This window comes from Somniosus microcephalus, unplaced genomic scaffold (assembly GCF_052327205.1).
Source record: "Somniosus microcephalus isolate GS21.2 unplaced genomic scaffold, FLI_Smic_1.0 unresolved_chr2, whole genome shotgun sequence".
NCBI classification, from domain to species: domain Eukaryota; kingdom Metazoa; phylum Chordata; class Chondrichthyes; order Squaliformes; family Somniosidae; genus Somniosus; species Somniosus microcephalus.
In genome coordinates this window covers 31,521,712-31,537,043 of record NW_028225180.1, presented here as the reverse complement: position 1 = coordinate 31,537,043, position 15,332 = coordinate 31,521,712, and the positions used below count along the sequence as shown (strand labels likewise).

Below are 15,332 nucleotides of genomic sequence, written 5' to 3'. Positions count from 1 at the left end.
CAGTGCTGCCCAATCAGTACACTGTGAGCCTTTCCCTCTCTCAATGCTGCCCAATTAGTACATTGTGAGACGGTCCCTCTCTCAGTGCTGCCCAATCAGTATATTTTGAGCCTGTCCCTCTCAGAGCTGACCAATCAGTACATTGTGAGCCTGTCCCTCTCTCAATGCTGCCCAATCAGTATATTTTGAGCCTGTCCCTCTCAGAGCTGACCAATCAGTACATTGTGAGTCTGTCCCTCTCTCAGTGCTGTCCAATCAGTACATTGTGAGCCTGTCCCTCTCTCAGTGCTGCCAACTCAGTATATTTTGAGCCTGTCCCTCTCAGAGCTGACCAATCAGTACATTGTGAGTCTGTCCCTCTCTCCGTGCTGCCCAGTAAGTACATTGTGAGACTGTCCCTCTCTCAGTGCTGCCCAATCAGTACATTGTGAGCCTGTCCCTCTCACAGTGCTGCCCAATCAGTACATTCTGAACCTGTCCCTCTCTCAGTGCTGCCCAATTCCCGATTTGTTATTTATACAAAAGCTCAGCTCTGCTGGTTGGGGGTTCAATGATTTTTCCATTATAACCACTGCAGCCATAAAACCAGATTCACCTGTGGATTTGTAATGAGATGTCGGCAGTACATTGTGCGACAGATAGTATTCACCATCAGAGGGAACATTTCACCTTCACCCAGCTCACCATGTTAAGTAAATATTAGTGTCCCATGTAGATTTGGATCATCTCTCAGAAATGTACTCTGTCAACCAAGATTCACATGAACTGTTTTGCTTTTCTAACTGTCCTTGATTAAAATATCGAAGTAGATCCTGTGACATTTTACTGTAAACAGTAAATCGGAGATTTCTTAGAATATATAACTAACATTGAGACCATTTTTTGTCTGTTCTATTTGAAGATCTTCAACAGAAACACAAGGAAACACTGCGGGAACAAACTGAAACACTGAGAGTGAACACTATCCTAATAAAGGAGAAGGTTAAGATTTTCCAGCTGGTTGATCGATACGCTGAGCTAACGGTCATTTCTACTGTTCGAGATCGGACACTTGTAGAACATGAACTGCTGGCAAGAGGCCGAGACCATGAAGAGTGGAGAGAGAAACACCTCCGGAAAGAGCTGGAGAAAATCCGAACTGATCAATTGTTCCAGAGCAGTTTTTCCCGGAGTAAGTCCAATTTTGGGAGTTCAGGAGCAGTGAGCGGAGTCCCGGGGATTGGAAAAACAACAATGGTACAAAAGATTGTTCATGACTGGGCAACTGGGAAAATATATCCACACTTTCAATTTGTTTTCAGCTTTAAATTCCGGGATTTGAACGCTATTAGCTATAGAATAAACCTAAGGAATCTGATACTGGATCTGTATCCTTACTTTGGGAATGTTCTGGGAGAGCTCTGGAAGAACCCAGAGAGATTGCTCTTTATATTCGATGGTTTGGATGAATTCAAGGACAGGATCAATTTTGCTGACAATCGGAGAAATACAGAACCTCAGCACATGTGCACAGATCCCGAATGCTGGTGTGAAGTGTCTGACATTGTGTACAGTTTAATACAGCACAAGCTGCTCCCAGGATGTTCAGTGCTAGTGACCAGCCGCCCCACTGCATTACATTTATTAGAAAAGGCTGAGATCAGTGTCTGGGTTGAAATCCTGGGATTTGTTGGTGAAGAACGTAAGGAATATTTCAACAAGTTTTTTGAAGATCAGGAGGTGGCAGCAGCTGTTTTCAAACACGTGGAAGAGAACGAGATCCTGTACACAATGTGCTACAACCCTTCCTACTGCTGGATCCTCGGTCTGTCACTGGGTCCATTCTTTACACAAAGAGAAAGCAATCAGCAGCGAGTTCCTAAGACCATTACCCAACTATATTCCTACTATATCTACAACATTCTGAAAAACCATGGCCGAGAGATTGAAAGCCCCCGTGCTGTGATACTGAATCTTGGTGAGATGGCCTTCACAGGAGTCTCCGAGAAGAAGATTGTATTTAGAGATGGAGATTTGAACAAGTACAATCTGCAACCTACCCAGTTCCTGTCTGGGTTCATGATGGAACTTTTGGAGAGAGATGATTCTGCCCAGAGCGTGGTGTACACATTCCCACACCTCACCATCCAAGAGTTTGTAGCCGCACTCGCACAATTCCTGACTCCAGATCCCGGGGACATCCTGAAACTCCTCAGAGAATCTTTCAGCAAGGAAGATGGGCGATTTGAGATATTTCTCCGTTTTGCTGCTGGTCTCTCCTCCCCACAGGCAGCTCGGCCCCTGGAGGAGTTTATGGGTCCATTTCTTCATCAAACCACATGCCGGGTGATTGACTGGGTGCAGGAGAATGTTGAAGGACAGATTGGGAACACAGGGAGTGAAACTGATAAAAGGAACCTCCTGAACACATTCCACTACCTGTTTGAGTCTCAGAATAAAGCATTGGCTCGGGCCACAGTCGGATCTGTGAAAACACTTTCATTTCGTGGATTAAGATTGACCCCAATTGACTGTGCGGTCCTGTCTCATGTCATTGGACTCTGTGATACAGTAAAAGACCTCGATATGCAGAACTGTTACATTCAGTGTGAAGGGCTCCAGCGGCTTGGACCTGTACTGCACAAATGCCTGGCTTTGGGGTAACTGTTATTTGTCTATAACTGTTGGGCGAATTGTAGAACAGTCACAGATTGTGTTGTTTCTCCATAATGAACGGAAACAAACAGTTCAGTCAAACAAGAGAGAAGCAGATTCGACACAAATATGACCAAAAATAAGAGGCAATAGTCTGTAATCGCTGTGGACTGGAGAATCTCAAATGAATCCTTATGGACAAGTAGGGATTTTATAGTGTTTGTCGGATCAGCAAATACAGGTCACTGAGGCCTAGAAATTCGGTATGGCCCCGCCAGGTTTTTTGCGCCCGAAATTTAGTGCTCGCCAGGATTCCCGTAGCGCCCGCCTAAAATTCAGTTGCGACGGGCCAAGACGGCGGCGGGCGCTATTGCAGGGTTTGGCCGCCTCACTAGGGGCGTTAAATGTCACTTTCAGGCGTTCAGCTCCCGCTGTGGCACCTGATGCGGTGCGGCAGGCTGGGGTACTGCAGGCCTCCTCCTTCTCTTAAGGAGGAGCTGCCTGCAGCCGTCAGATCACCCGTGGATTCCCCCGGCAAATGAGCCCGGCACCACGGAGAAGTGCCGGGCTCGCGGGACACAGACATCAGTGCCGCGGGGGGGGTGGTGCAGGAGTCCGGGGAGGGAGGTGCGGCCAGGTGGCCACCGGGAAAGCGGCCGGCCGCCGCTCCACCTTTATGCGCCGGCCTTTCGGAGCTGCAAGACCCCGTTTCACAAACGCTGTTTGCGGCTGCCACGGGCGAGGCGGCCGCAACTGAATTTGGCCATCGGGCCGGAATAGCATTGCAACCGGGGTGCTGCGCACACCGATGACGTCATCGGTGCCGGCGCAGCGCTACCGGCTAACGCCGATGTTAGGGTCCATCTGAATTTCGGGCGGTAAAAAACTTTAGGCGCAAACCACTTTATAGCCAATAAGTGGGCACAAACGCAACTGAATTTCTAGGCCTGAGTGTCTGATAATTTAATTACAATAAATCATATTTAATCAGGCTGTTTTGCAGAAGATAAGCATAAAATATAATCCGGCAGTAAAGATAAAATGAATTTAAAATATTTTCCAAACCCACCAATTCAACTGGAAACAGGAGAGAAACCCAAGTTTAAATCACTAACTGTTCAATATTTACTCGAATAGCATGCAGGGTGTGTCATGTCAAGGGTTTAGTTTCCTGGATTGGGAATATTGTGGAATCGGGAAATATTTCAGCTCTAAACATTTACAACTATACACAGTCCTGAACATTGAGTAAGGATTGATATTCAGGATCTTCTGTCAGCCGGTAAAAAGTTTCCAATCTAACGTGTTGTGGGGTATTAGTCCCGGAGTACAGACACGCACTGGCCAGCGGTGGGGCCTCACACACAGCGGGCGGCTCCTGGGTAAACCGGAGGGAGTGAACCCTGTGAGGCCCAAATCGGGGAAGGAACTTCCGAAAATTACCCAAAAATTCTCAGGCCAGTTACACCACTCCACTATAAACTAGGAACACAGGGACTTATAAAACTTGTAACGGGACAGAATAAACTCCATTGCAGCTTTTGAAAAACATTCACTTTAAACCAAAAGCAAAATACTGCGGTTTCTGGAATTCTGAAATAAATACAGAAAATGCTGGAAATACTCAACAGGTCAGGCAGCATCTGTGGAGAGAGAAAGAGATTTAACGTTTCAAGTTGATGACCCTTCATCACCGTTCTGAAAAATGGTCATCGACCTGAAACGTTAACTCTGTTCCTGTCTCCACAGATGTTGCCTTGACCTGCTGAGTATTTCCAGCATTTTTGTATTCACTATAAGCCCTCTGACACCCACAGCTTCATCTGACCTCGCTTCCTTTAAGGACACTGGTTCATTCTTCCAGTTTTACCATCTCTGCCGCAGCTGCTCTGATAATGCCACGTTGCATACTATTGATTCTGACATGTCTTCCTTTTTCCTCAAACTTGGATTCCCATTTACCATAGTGGACATGGCTCTTGACCATGTCCATTCTCCTTCCCGCAATTCTGCTCTCATCCCTTCCCCTCCCTCCCGGAACCAGGATATGGTTCCCCTTGTCACCTTTCAGCACACCAGCCTCCGCATTCAACGGATCATCCTCCACCATTTCCGTCACGTCCAGCATAATTCCACCACAAAACACATCTTCCCCTCACCTCCACTTTCAGCATTCCGAAGGGGCCACTCCCTTCACGACACCCTGGTTCACTCCTGAATCACCCCCAACAACCCTTCCCCTTCCCACGGCACCTTCCCTTGCAAGCACAGGAGATGCAACACCCGCCATTTACCACTTCCCTTCCCACCATCCAGGACCCCAAACACTTCCAGGTAAAACAGTGATTTACTTGTACATCTTGCAATTTAGTATACCGTATTCACTGCCCATTGCCATTCACATCTCATCTAGATTCAACTTTTGTTTCTTAACTTGTCCCATTACCACCTCCTTTTTCTTGCACCATCATCCCTTTTGTCTTTTAATCTCTCCTTTCTTCCACACTATCATAGACTATCCCTTTTGTTCTTTCCTCCACTACCCCCTCCCGCACATTTGCCTGCCCCTACAAGTGCTTAAAAATCTGTTATACCTGTAACTTTTTCCAGTTCTGACAAAGGGTCGTCGAGCTGAAACTTTACCTCTGTTTATCTCTCTATAAATGCTGCCTGACCTGCTGGGTATTTCCACATTTTTCTGCTTTTATTTCAGAATTAATCCTCCCTGTTATATAAAATCCTGGGGGATGGATTTTTACAGCAGCAGTTAGCGTTTCACAATGTAACTCACCCCTAGATTAATATAATGCACAGAGCATAAAGTACAGGGTATCACCGCTTTATCATATAATTCATGAAAATCGCCCCATTCCCATAAAATCCGGGATTTATGGAGCAGCATAAATGAGACAGGATTTCCCAGACATGATGGAGCCAGTCACTGAGCTCCAGAAGGGTAATTCTGATCATCAGGGAATGAAACCGGACTGAGGCATATTTAAAGGCATGATACAGACAGCATTTTACTTAATAAATACATTTACGTACAGTCCCTGAATATATGGGGAGTTGGACAGAATGAGATTCATCCCCAGTGACATGAATAGGGGGGAATTTTGCGGGGGTCAGCGGGCGCAATCGGTGGCGGGTCGATAGGAAAACTGGATTTTTCCTGGATCTGTCAGCGCTGAGCAGACCTGACAGACAGCGACGTGGGTCGGGGGGGGGGGGGGTGGTGGAATTCAATTCATTATGACCTTGTTAACAAAGGATTAACAACTATTTTAGCTCACCTTCAGAGTTTACCAGGTCGCCCACGTGGTCCACGCTGCTCGGGGATCACGTCAGGTAAACAGGGCGGTAGTTGAATGGTCATAGAATCATTTGATTACTTGACAGCTGGAAATGTGCTATAAAATCTCCCATCTCACAGCTGTTCACTTTCCAAGCTCAGAAGCTGCTGGTCACTGCATTTGGAAGACAGAGTGGGCTTTATGCAGTTTGCAAGTGTTTGGAGCAAACTCTCTATCCAGTATCCCCTCAATTGTACCACCTCCCTCACCATTGACAGATCGCTTCTGTCATCTCAAGTTCACCTGCCATCTATTACATCAGCATGGTTAAGGAAAATACTGTCTCACTTTGTGCCTCAGAATCCCACCACGATCAGCCCCAACACCAGCAGCACCACCAACAACACCAAACTGTTCCGCAACTCCTGATGCTGCACAGCATAGAGGGCATCAACACCTGTCCACATTGCTTTCCGGGACGCCAGAGATGGCCTCAGCATGGCCAGATTTTCTTGACTTGATGCTGCACCCCCAGGATGCCACATGATGCGCCAGGTTGCCACCAGCCCAAACCAACAACTTAAAGCATCCCTACATGACCAAACCATTCCTGCCACACTCGTCAGCATTGCTCGGGGTACCGTTATGAGACACCATTCACTGCAACTCAATAAGCCACATCCAAAGGTGCACACTAATGTGTCGAACAATGGAAAGTCTTGAAAATAAAGATTTCAATGTTTGACACCACATTAAGCGAAACTTCACATGAACATTGGCTAAAACATACAAGTGCCTATCCTTGTGTGTTGTTAGTTGATATGTTTTGACTAGGATGAGTGAGAGTGTGAAGTTTGGTTAGTGAGATGGGGATGTGATAATAAAGTTAGAGAGGGATGGGTGGAGGTGCAAGGTAAGTTGGTGTGAGTAAGAATGTTCAGGAGTAGGGCAGGGAAGGCAGAGTGAAGGGGATGTGATGAGTGGCACAGCAGGATGTGGTTGAGTGTGGCTTTGCAGTAATGTTTTGTGATCTGAGATCATTGAAAGGTTTGCACCACTGCAGCCTGGTCCTCCTAATGACATTCCTGCTTGAGCCCCACTGTGCAATGTGCAACGAGGCTGCATTGGTCTCTTCCATCCAACGGAAGTGAAGAGAATCACCCTGTTTGCTGTGGGAGATCCTAGGTGCAGAGGTTGTCAGTGTTTGCAGCACCTCAATACTGTAGCACAATGGTCAATCTCAATGTGAGTGTCATTAAATGACATAATCAATCCTGCTTCCTCGCATTCTCCAGAGCGAGACCGCGACCCGACCCTGTACCCGGCCACACCCGACCCGCCACCAACCCCGGCCGCTCCTGACCCGACACCGACCCCGGCCGCACTTGACCCGCCACCGACCCTGGCCGCACCCGACCCACCACCGACTCCAGCCGCACCCGACCCACCACTTACCCCGGCCGCACCCAACCCGCCACCGACCCCGGCTGCACCAGACCCACCACCGACCCCGGCCGCACCCGACCCGCCACCGAACCCGGCCGCACCAGAACCGCACAGGGAGAGAAATCTGTTTATTAATGCCCTGGAGCACTTTCAGTGATTGTTGTAATATCCGAGAGAGAAAAATATATCAGATCCGGTGTTTGATTCAGTTTGTTTCTCTCTCTCTCTTTGCGTTTAGACTGATCGGCAATGAACTGAGAGATTCAGGAATGAAAATATTGTCTGAGGCTCTGAGGAACCCGGAATGTAAAATAGAGAAACTGGAGTAAGTAGCAGACTGTGTGAGATTGTGTTTATAATGGGCCAGAAAATCGGGTCCCCACGAGTGAGTACACGCTGGGTACTCACAGGCAGGGCCAACAAAAGTGCCAGTTTTGTGCATGCACTGCACATGCATGGGAAACCGGAACTTCTGTTCCCTTGAAGGAAGTCGTTCACAGGTAGGACGCGTGCGCCGGGCCTGTTTTTAACAAGGTAAGTGGTGAATTAAGTAAAATTAAAACATTTATTCCACAGGTTTATTATTATTAAATAATTTAAAGAAAGGTAAGTTTATTTTTAGCCCCTTTAAAAACTGTAATTAATTTTTCCAAAAATTTAAATTATTGGTTAAAATATTTATTTTATGTAATTTATAGTTGTTTTAAAAATGTGATTTATTAAAAAATGTATTTGAAGATTTAGTTCGGTTTTGGGGCTGATCTCTATTCATAGATTTGACAGGTCTTCCTGTCAAATCTAAGAACAGAGATTCCCTGCTACGATTGGCTCTCCATGGACCACATGATCCCAGGCGATGCTTCGAACTAACTGCGCCCCTGGGATATGCAAGCACTGCATGCTGGCACCTGGAGGAGGCCCAGGATCAGAATCCCACACGGGCCCACAGCACAACAGCCGGCGCGTTAGGTAAGTGCAGATCGCGGGCGCAACCTCCAACCCGAATTTCTGACCCATAATAACTGGTTTTCCGACACTGTACACTATTATTATTTATAGTAATAGTGTTATTAATAAACTCTGGGGATTTACTCTGATTCATGTTATATCTCTCTCTGATCCCCAGGCTGGATAATAACGATCTCACAGATTCTTGTGCCGAGGTCTTTGCCTCCGCCCTCAGTACAAACCGGTCACTGATGGTTCTGGGCCTGGGAAATAATAAACTGGGAGATTCAGCAATAAAACTATTGTCTGCGGCTCTGAGGAACCTGGATTGTAAAATACAGGAACTGGAGTAAGTGACAGACTGTGTGAGATTGTGTTTATAATAACTGTTTGTCTGACACTGAGCATTATTATTAGTATCAGTAAAAGTATTATTAATAAACACTGGGGATTTACACTGATTCCTGTTATTTCTCTCCCTGAATCCCAGGCTGTGTGGTGTCTGTCTCACAGATTCTTGTACCGAGGACCTCGCCTCCGCTCTCAGTACAAACCGGTCACTGAGGGATCTGTCCCTGGGGTCAAACTCTTTCACAGACCGATCTGTCCTCGCTCTCTGCCACCTGACACTGAACTGCAAGAGTCTAGAGCGGATCCGGTGAGTGTGTTAATGTTTAATGTAATATATAAAATATCAATGGGATTCAGTCACTTTTATGTGTAACATTTGTCTGTAATTATTATTGAAATATTAACCCCAGTCTCCCTGATATTTACAATGCTGTTCAATCTGTTTATTTCCTGTTTACACTTTAATCTGTTTCAGGCTGTGGGAAAATGAATTCAATTCAACCGGAAAGAGAATTCTGAGCGCGCTGCGGGGAATAGAGCGTGACCTGAGAGTGGATCTGTGAGAGCGCCCGTCATCTCCCATTGTGATGTCGGAGGCCCAGCCACAGTGTACCAAGAATCTGCCGACTGGGCCCACAGCGCTGCTTCTGCAGGAGGTCAGGGGCTGAATGCACAGACAGGATGGGCCCAGGGTGGGGCTCAGTCTGGGCTGCAGTGGGACACTGACAATTGCACTCAGTGCTCCTGGGTGTCTCTCCCAGTGAGGAGTCAGGCTCTGTTACATGTGTACCTTTTTACAGTGTGTTTCTCTCCCAGTGAGGTTTCAGACTCTGTAACAAGCGTCCCTGTGTACAGTGTGTGTGTCTCTCCCAGTGAGGAGTCAGGATCTGTAACAAGTGTCCCTGTGTACAGTGTGTGTATCTCCCAGTGAGGAGTCAGGATCTGTAACAAGTGTCCCTGTGTACAGTGTGTGTATCTCCCAGTGAGGAGTCAGGATCTGTAACAAGTGTTCCTGTGTACAGTGTGTGCCTCTCCCAGTGAGGAGCCGGACTCTGTAACAAGTGTCCCTGTGTACAGTGTGTGTCTCTTCCAGTGAGGAGTCAGACTCTGTAACAAGTGTCCCTGTGTACAGTGTGTGCCTCTTCCCGTCTGGAGTCAGACACTGTAACAAATGGCCCTGTGTACAGTGTGTGTGTCTCCCAGTGAGGCATCTGAATCTGTAACAAGTGTCCCTGTGTGCAATCTGTGTCTCTCCCAGTGAGGAGCCAGACTCTGTAACAGGTGTCCCTGTGTACAGTTTGTGTGTCTCCCAGTGAGGCATCTGAATCTGTAACACGTGTCCCTGTGTGCAATCTCTGTCTCTGCCAGTGAGGAGTCATACACTGCAACAAGTGTCCCTGTGTACAGTCTGTGTCTCTCCCAGTGACGTGTCAGACTCTGCAACAGGTGTCCCTGTGTACAGTGTGTGACGCTCCCAGTGAGGAGACAGACTCTGTAACAAGTCTCCCTTTGTACAGTGCATGTCTCTCCCAGTAACGAGTCAGATTCTGTAACAAGTGTCCCTGTGTAAAGTGTGTGTCTCTCCCAGTGAGGCATTTGAATCTGTAACAAGTGTCCCTGTGTACAGTGTGTGTCTCTCCCAGTGAGTCATCAGGCACTGTATCAAGTGACCCTGTGTACAGTGGGTGATTCGCCCAGTGAGGAGTCGGACTCTGTAACAAATGCCCCTGTGTAAAGTGTTTGTCTCTCCCAGTATGGATTCGGACTCTGTATCAAGTGTCCCTGTGTACAGTGATTGTATCTTGCAGTGAGGAGTCACACTCTGTAACAAGTGTCCCTATAACCCTCCGAGATCTCTCCACACCTCTGACCTGTTGCACATTCTCGACTTTTCTTGCTCCACATTGGCGCCATGACTTCAGCTGTGAAGGCCATAAATTGTGGACATCCCTCCCTAAATCTCCTCGCAGCTCTAACTCTCCTTCCCCCTCCTTTAAACGCTTCTTAACACCTAACTCTTTCACCAAGCTTTGGGCCCGCTCCCCTAAAATCTCCATGTTGCTCAGTGTCGAATTTTGTCTGAGAATTGCCTTGTGTCATTTCATTACATTAAAGCCGCTATATAAATGCAAGTTATTGTTGTTGTTCCTTTGTTGTCTTAATAAAACTCCACCGCTTACTTCAGCTCACGCCAGGTCTCCTCGACATTTTCAAAAACTGGCTTCATTGTTTTAATATATTAAATAAAGATTCCTCAAAAGCACATCCCACCTTCTTCCCCTCTGGGAAGGCATCGGTTATTCCCCTCTGGACGAGTTCTCGGTCGGTCCCCTCTGGATGAGGCCTCAATCAGTCCCCTGTGGAGGAGGTCTGATAGTAAAAGCTACTGAGGGATCTTTGCATTCTTCTAATTCCCCTCCACTCAAATCAAGACAAGGAAGGCAGGCAGTGAGAGAGACACATGAAATCAAGACAAAATGCAGGATAGAAATCAAAACAGAAAATGCTGGAAATAACCAGCAGGTCCGGCAGCACCTGTGGAGAGTGAAACAGAGTTAATGTTTCACGTCGATGAACTTTCATCAGAACCTTGACTGAATCCAACATTTTCTGCTTTTATTCCTATTTCCAGCACCAGCATTATTTTGCTTTTGATTCCGAATAGAAAGCCTACATCTGTAGGCTGCAAAATGAAAATATAAAATACTGAAAATTGTCTTTCTGCTTTAAAAATGCCAAAAACAGGCAGAGCAATGAGAGAAATCAAATTTTTGTTTGCTGACAGTGTTGCGTGGCAATTTTGCAGGCTGCCCTGTGTGTGTGTGTTTGTGTGTGTGTGTGAGAGAGAGACAGCAAAAGCTGGTGTGTATGTGGGGCTTGACCGAGTGCAAGTTACCTGTTGTGTGCATTGGTACTGCACCTAATATCTTGAAAAAAAACAGAATGTAAACACCATTAGATCACACTGATTTAATTCCAGACTGCAATGCTTTGAGATCTTATGTTGCCTTTCTTTAAAGACTTTGGTAAAAAGCAAAGCTACATATATACATTGACCCAATTGATATGTTCTGGACTGGACTTTATCGAGGAATGTTTGTGGGGTGTTTCAGTGCATATCCTGCAGTGGGATTTTACTCTACCATTAATCCCAACCCAACCAAAACAAGTCAAGACTTTTGAAATAAAAAATATATATTTTAGAAATATTTTCAGTATAACCCATTTGATGTTTTTCAGGACTAGGCTTTATTGTGGAATGTGCTTGGGGTGTTTTCAGAGCAAAAGCTGCTGTGGGATCTTTGCATTCATTTTATTGCATTCCACGCTAATCACAGCCAGACAGACATTTAGTTAACAAAAGTGAAGTAGATATATAATTATTTATCCATGTTTGTATTTGCTTCTTTTCAAACTCCTGGTCTTTCATTTCCCTGTGGGGACCCGGATTTTTGCGGCCTTGGCTTCACCTCTTCCTGTTGGATTGTCCTCATCAAACATGGCCAACAACCAGGAAGGGGCATTATCAAAAATAGACACACACTGGCTGCACCCCTTTCAAAATGAATGTGTGTATGTGTGAGAGTTAGTTTCTGCAAATTGCAGAGTCTGCGTGAGTGTGCTGTATGCGCAGGGGTGTCTGTGTTTCTGCAAATTGCAGAGTCTGTCTGGGTGTGTGTGTCATGTCACTGTAAAGTTTAGTTCAATGTGGGTGGGGGAGAGACTGTGTGAGTGACAGGCAGACAGAAAGTCAGTGAGAGCGAGAGAGACATGAAATCAAAAGGCAAGTTGTAGAATAGAAAGCCTGTTTCTGTAGGCCACAATGTGAAAAGATAAGATACTGAAAAGTCTCTTTTTGGTTTTAATCTTCCAACATGGCAGTCATCTCTCTGCAGGCTGGCCAGGCTGTGAGTGTGTGTGTGAGAGAGAGAGATGTGGTCTGCTGTCTTATGGCCTGCTGTTGTTGTATTAAACCCTATTTATTTCATTCTGACCTGGTCCACATGTAATGCTTTTGTGTCTCTCTTTATTGCACTTTATTTCATTTCACTCCACTTCAAGACAGACAGTCAGTCAGTGAGACAATGAAAAATGTCTTTGTGGACTGGCTGACATTAAACAATTCTGTGGGATCTTTGCATTATTTTTTATTGCACTCCACTCAAATCAAGACAAGGCAGGCAGGCAGTGAGAGAGACACATGAAATCAGGACAACGTGCAGAATAGAACTTGAAACAGTAAGTGCTGGAAATACTCAGCAGGTCAGTCAGCATCTGTGGAGAGAGAGCGTGAAACAGAGTTAACATTTCAGCTCGATGGCCTTTCATCAGAACTTTGCCAGAATCTGATGAAAGGTCAACGAGCTGAAACATTATCTCTGTTTCTCTCTCTCTCCGCAGATGCTGCCTGACATGCTGAGTAGTTCCAGAATTTTCAGTTTTTATTTCAGATTTCCCACAACCACAGCTTTTGCTTTTGATGCAGAATAGAAAGCCTGTTTCTGTAGGCCGCAAAATGAAAAGATATGATACTGAAAAGTGTCTGTTTCTTTTTAAACTGCCGAACACAGCAGAGGAATGATAGAAATCAACTTTCTGTTATTGCTGACAGTGTTTTGTGGTAATTTTGCAGGCTGGCCTGTGTGTGTGTATGCGTGTGTGAGAGGGAGACAGACAGCAAAAGCAGGTGGGTATGCAGGGCTTGTCTGTGTTCAAGTTATCTGCCATGTGCAGTGGTACTGCATCTCATGCCTGAAACAACCAGAAAGTATACACCATTAGATCATGCTGACTTCTTTCCAGACTGCGCTGCTGTGGGATCTTACTGTGCCTTTCCTTCAAGAAATTTGTAAAAAGCAAAGCTACATATATACATCAAGCCATTTGATATTTTTCTGGACTGGACTTTATAGGGGAATGTTTGTGGAGAAGCCGGAAGTGCAGGGCGGGACCCCGCTCTCTGCAACACAAGCTACGTGCCCATTTAAAGTGACAGTCCACTGCAAAGCACAATTATATTGCAAAGTGATATTCCATTGTAAAGTGATATTCAATTGGTAAAGGGCTATTATGTTGCAAAATGCTACTCCATTGCAAAGAACTATTATATTGCAAAAACCTATTCCAATACACAGGATTATCCCATTGGAAAGTGCTATTGCATTGCAAAGCAATATTCAATTGCAAGGCATTAATTCATTGCAAGGGGAAATTATGTTGCAAAGTGATAGTCCATTGCAAAGGACTATAATATTGCAAAATGCTATTCCATTGCAAAATTCTATTCTATTGTAAAGTTCTATTCCATTGCAACCTACTATTATATTGCAAAGTGCTATTCCATTAAGAGGACAATTGTACAATCAGAGAAATTTACCGCACAGAAGGGGATCATTTGGCCCATCCAGCCCGTTCTGGCTTTCTGCAAGAGCAATTCAGTACGTCCCAGTTTCCTTTCCTTTCCTGTAGCCCAGATTTTTTTCCCTTCACGTACTTATCCAATTCCCTTTTGAAAGCCACAATTTAATCTGCCCCCTCCACCCTTTCAGGCAGTGCATTCCAGATCTTAATCACTCGCTGCGTAAAAACGTTTTTCCTCATATCGCCATTGTTTCTTCTGCCAATCACCATAAAGCTGTGTCCTCTGGTTCAGGACTCTTCCACCAATGGGAACAGTTTCCCTCTATCTACTCGGTCTTCACACCTCATGATTTGGAACACCTCTATCAAATGTCCTTTCAAACTTCTCTGCTCCACGGAGAATAACCCCAGCTTCTCCAGTCTATCCATGTAACTGAAGTCACTCATCCCTGGAACCATTCTTGTAAATCTTTTCTGCGCCCTCTCTAAGGCCGTCACATCCTTCCTAAAGTGCGGTGCCATGAATTGGACACAATACTGCAGTTGAGGCCCAACCAGTGTTTTATAAATGTTCATCATAACTTCCACGCTTTTCTACTCTATATGCTTCTATTTATTAAGCCCAGGATCCCGCATGATTTTTTAACAGCTTTCTCAACCTGCCTTGCCAATTTAAATGATTGTGCACATGTAACCCCAGGTCTCCCTGTTCATGTAACCCCTTTAGAACTGTACTCTTTGTAATATATTGCCTCTTCTCATTCTTCCTACCGAAATGTATCACTTCGCACATTTCTGCATTAAATTTCATCTGCAAAGTGTCCACCCATTCCCCCAGCCTGTCAATGTCCTCTTGCAGTCTATCACTATCCTCCTCACTCTTCACTATATTTCCAAGTTCTGTGTCATCTGCAAATTTTGAAATTAGGCCCTGTACACCCCCAAAAAAGCCACTGATATATATCAAGTAAAGCTGTGGGCCAGATGCCGTTGCCTGGGGAACACCACTGCATAATTTCCTCAAGTCCAAAAAACAACCGTTCACCACTACGCTCTGTGTCCTATTACTTAGCCAATTTCATATCCATGCTGTCACTGTCCCTGTTATTACATGGGCATCAACTTTTCTGGCAAGTCTATTGTGTGGCATTTTATCAAACGCCTTTTGCAAATCCATGTACACTATATCAATCGCATTGCCCTCATCAACACGCTCTCTTACCTCATCAAAATCCTCGATACAGACGCTTAATTTTAATATTTCCTGAAATGCTTTGACAGGCAAAAAGCTTTTGCAAA

The 15,332-nt window shown here is 45.5% G+C and overlaps 1 protein-coding gene across 2 annotated transcripts in view; it reads left to right on the top strand.

The window, feature by feature from the left end:
* LOC147092421 (NACHT, LRR and PYD domains-containing protein 3-like) overlaps positions 1-10,861 on the top strand; it is a 73,152-nt gene extending 62,291 nt beyond the window's left edge. For both annotated transcript variants that reach the window (XM_085975914.1, XM_085975915.1), the window contains 5 exons: positions 902-2,639; positions 7,612-7,698; positions 8,500-8,670; positions 8,812-8,979; positions 9,148-10,861. In XM_085975914.1, the coding sequence (XP_085832040.1) occupies positions 902-2,639; positions 7,612-7,698; positions 8,500-8,670; positions 8,812-8,979; positions 9,148-9,235 (2,252 nt within the window). In that variant the 3' untranslated portion in view covers positions 9,236-10,861. The remainder of the gene's footprint in view (positions 1-901; positions 2,640-7,611; positions 7,699-8,499; positions 8,671-8,811; positions 8,980-9,147) is intronic.
* The last annotated feature ends 4,471 nt before the right edge of the window (positions 10,862-15,332 follow it).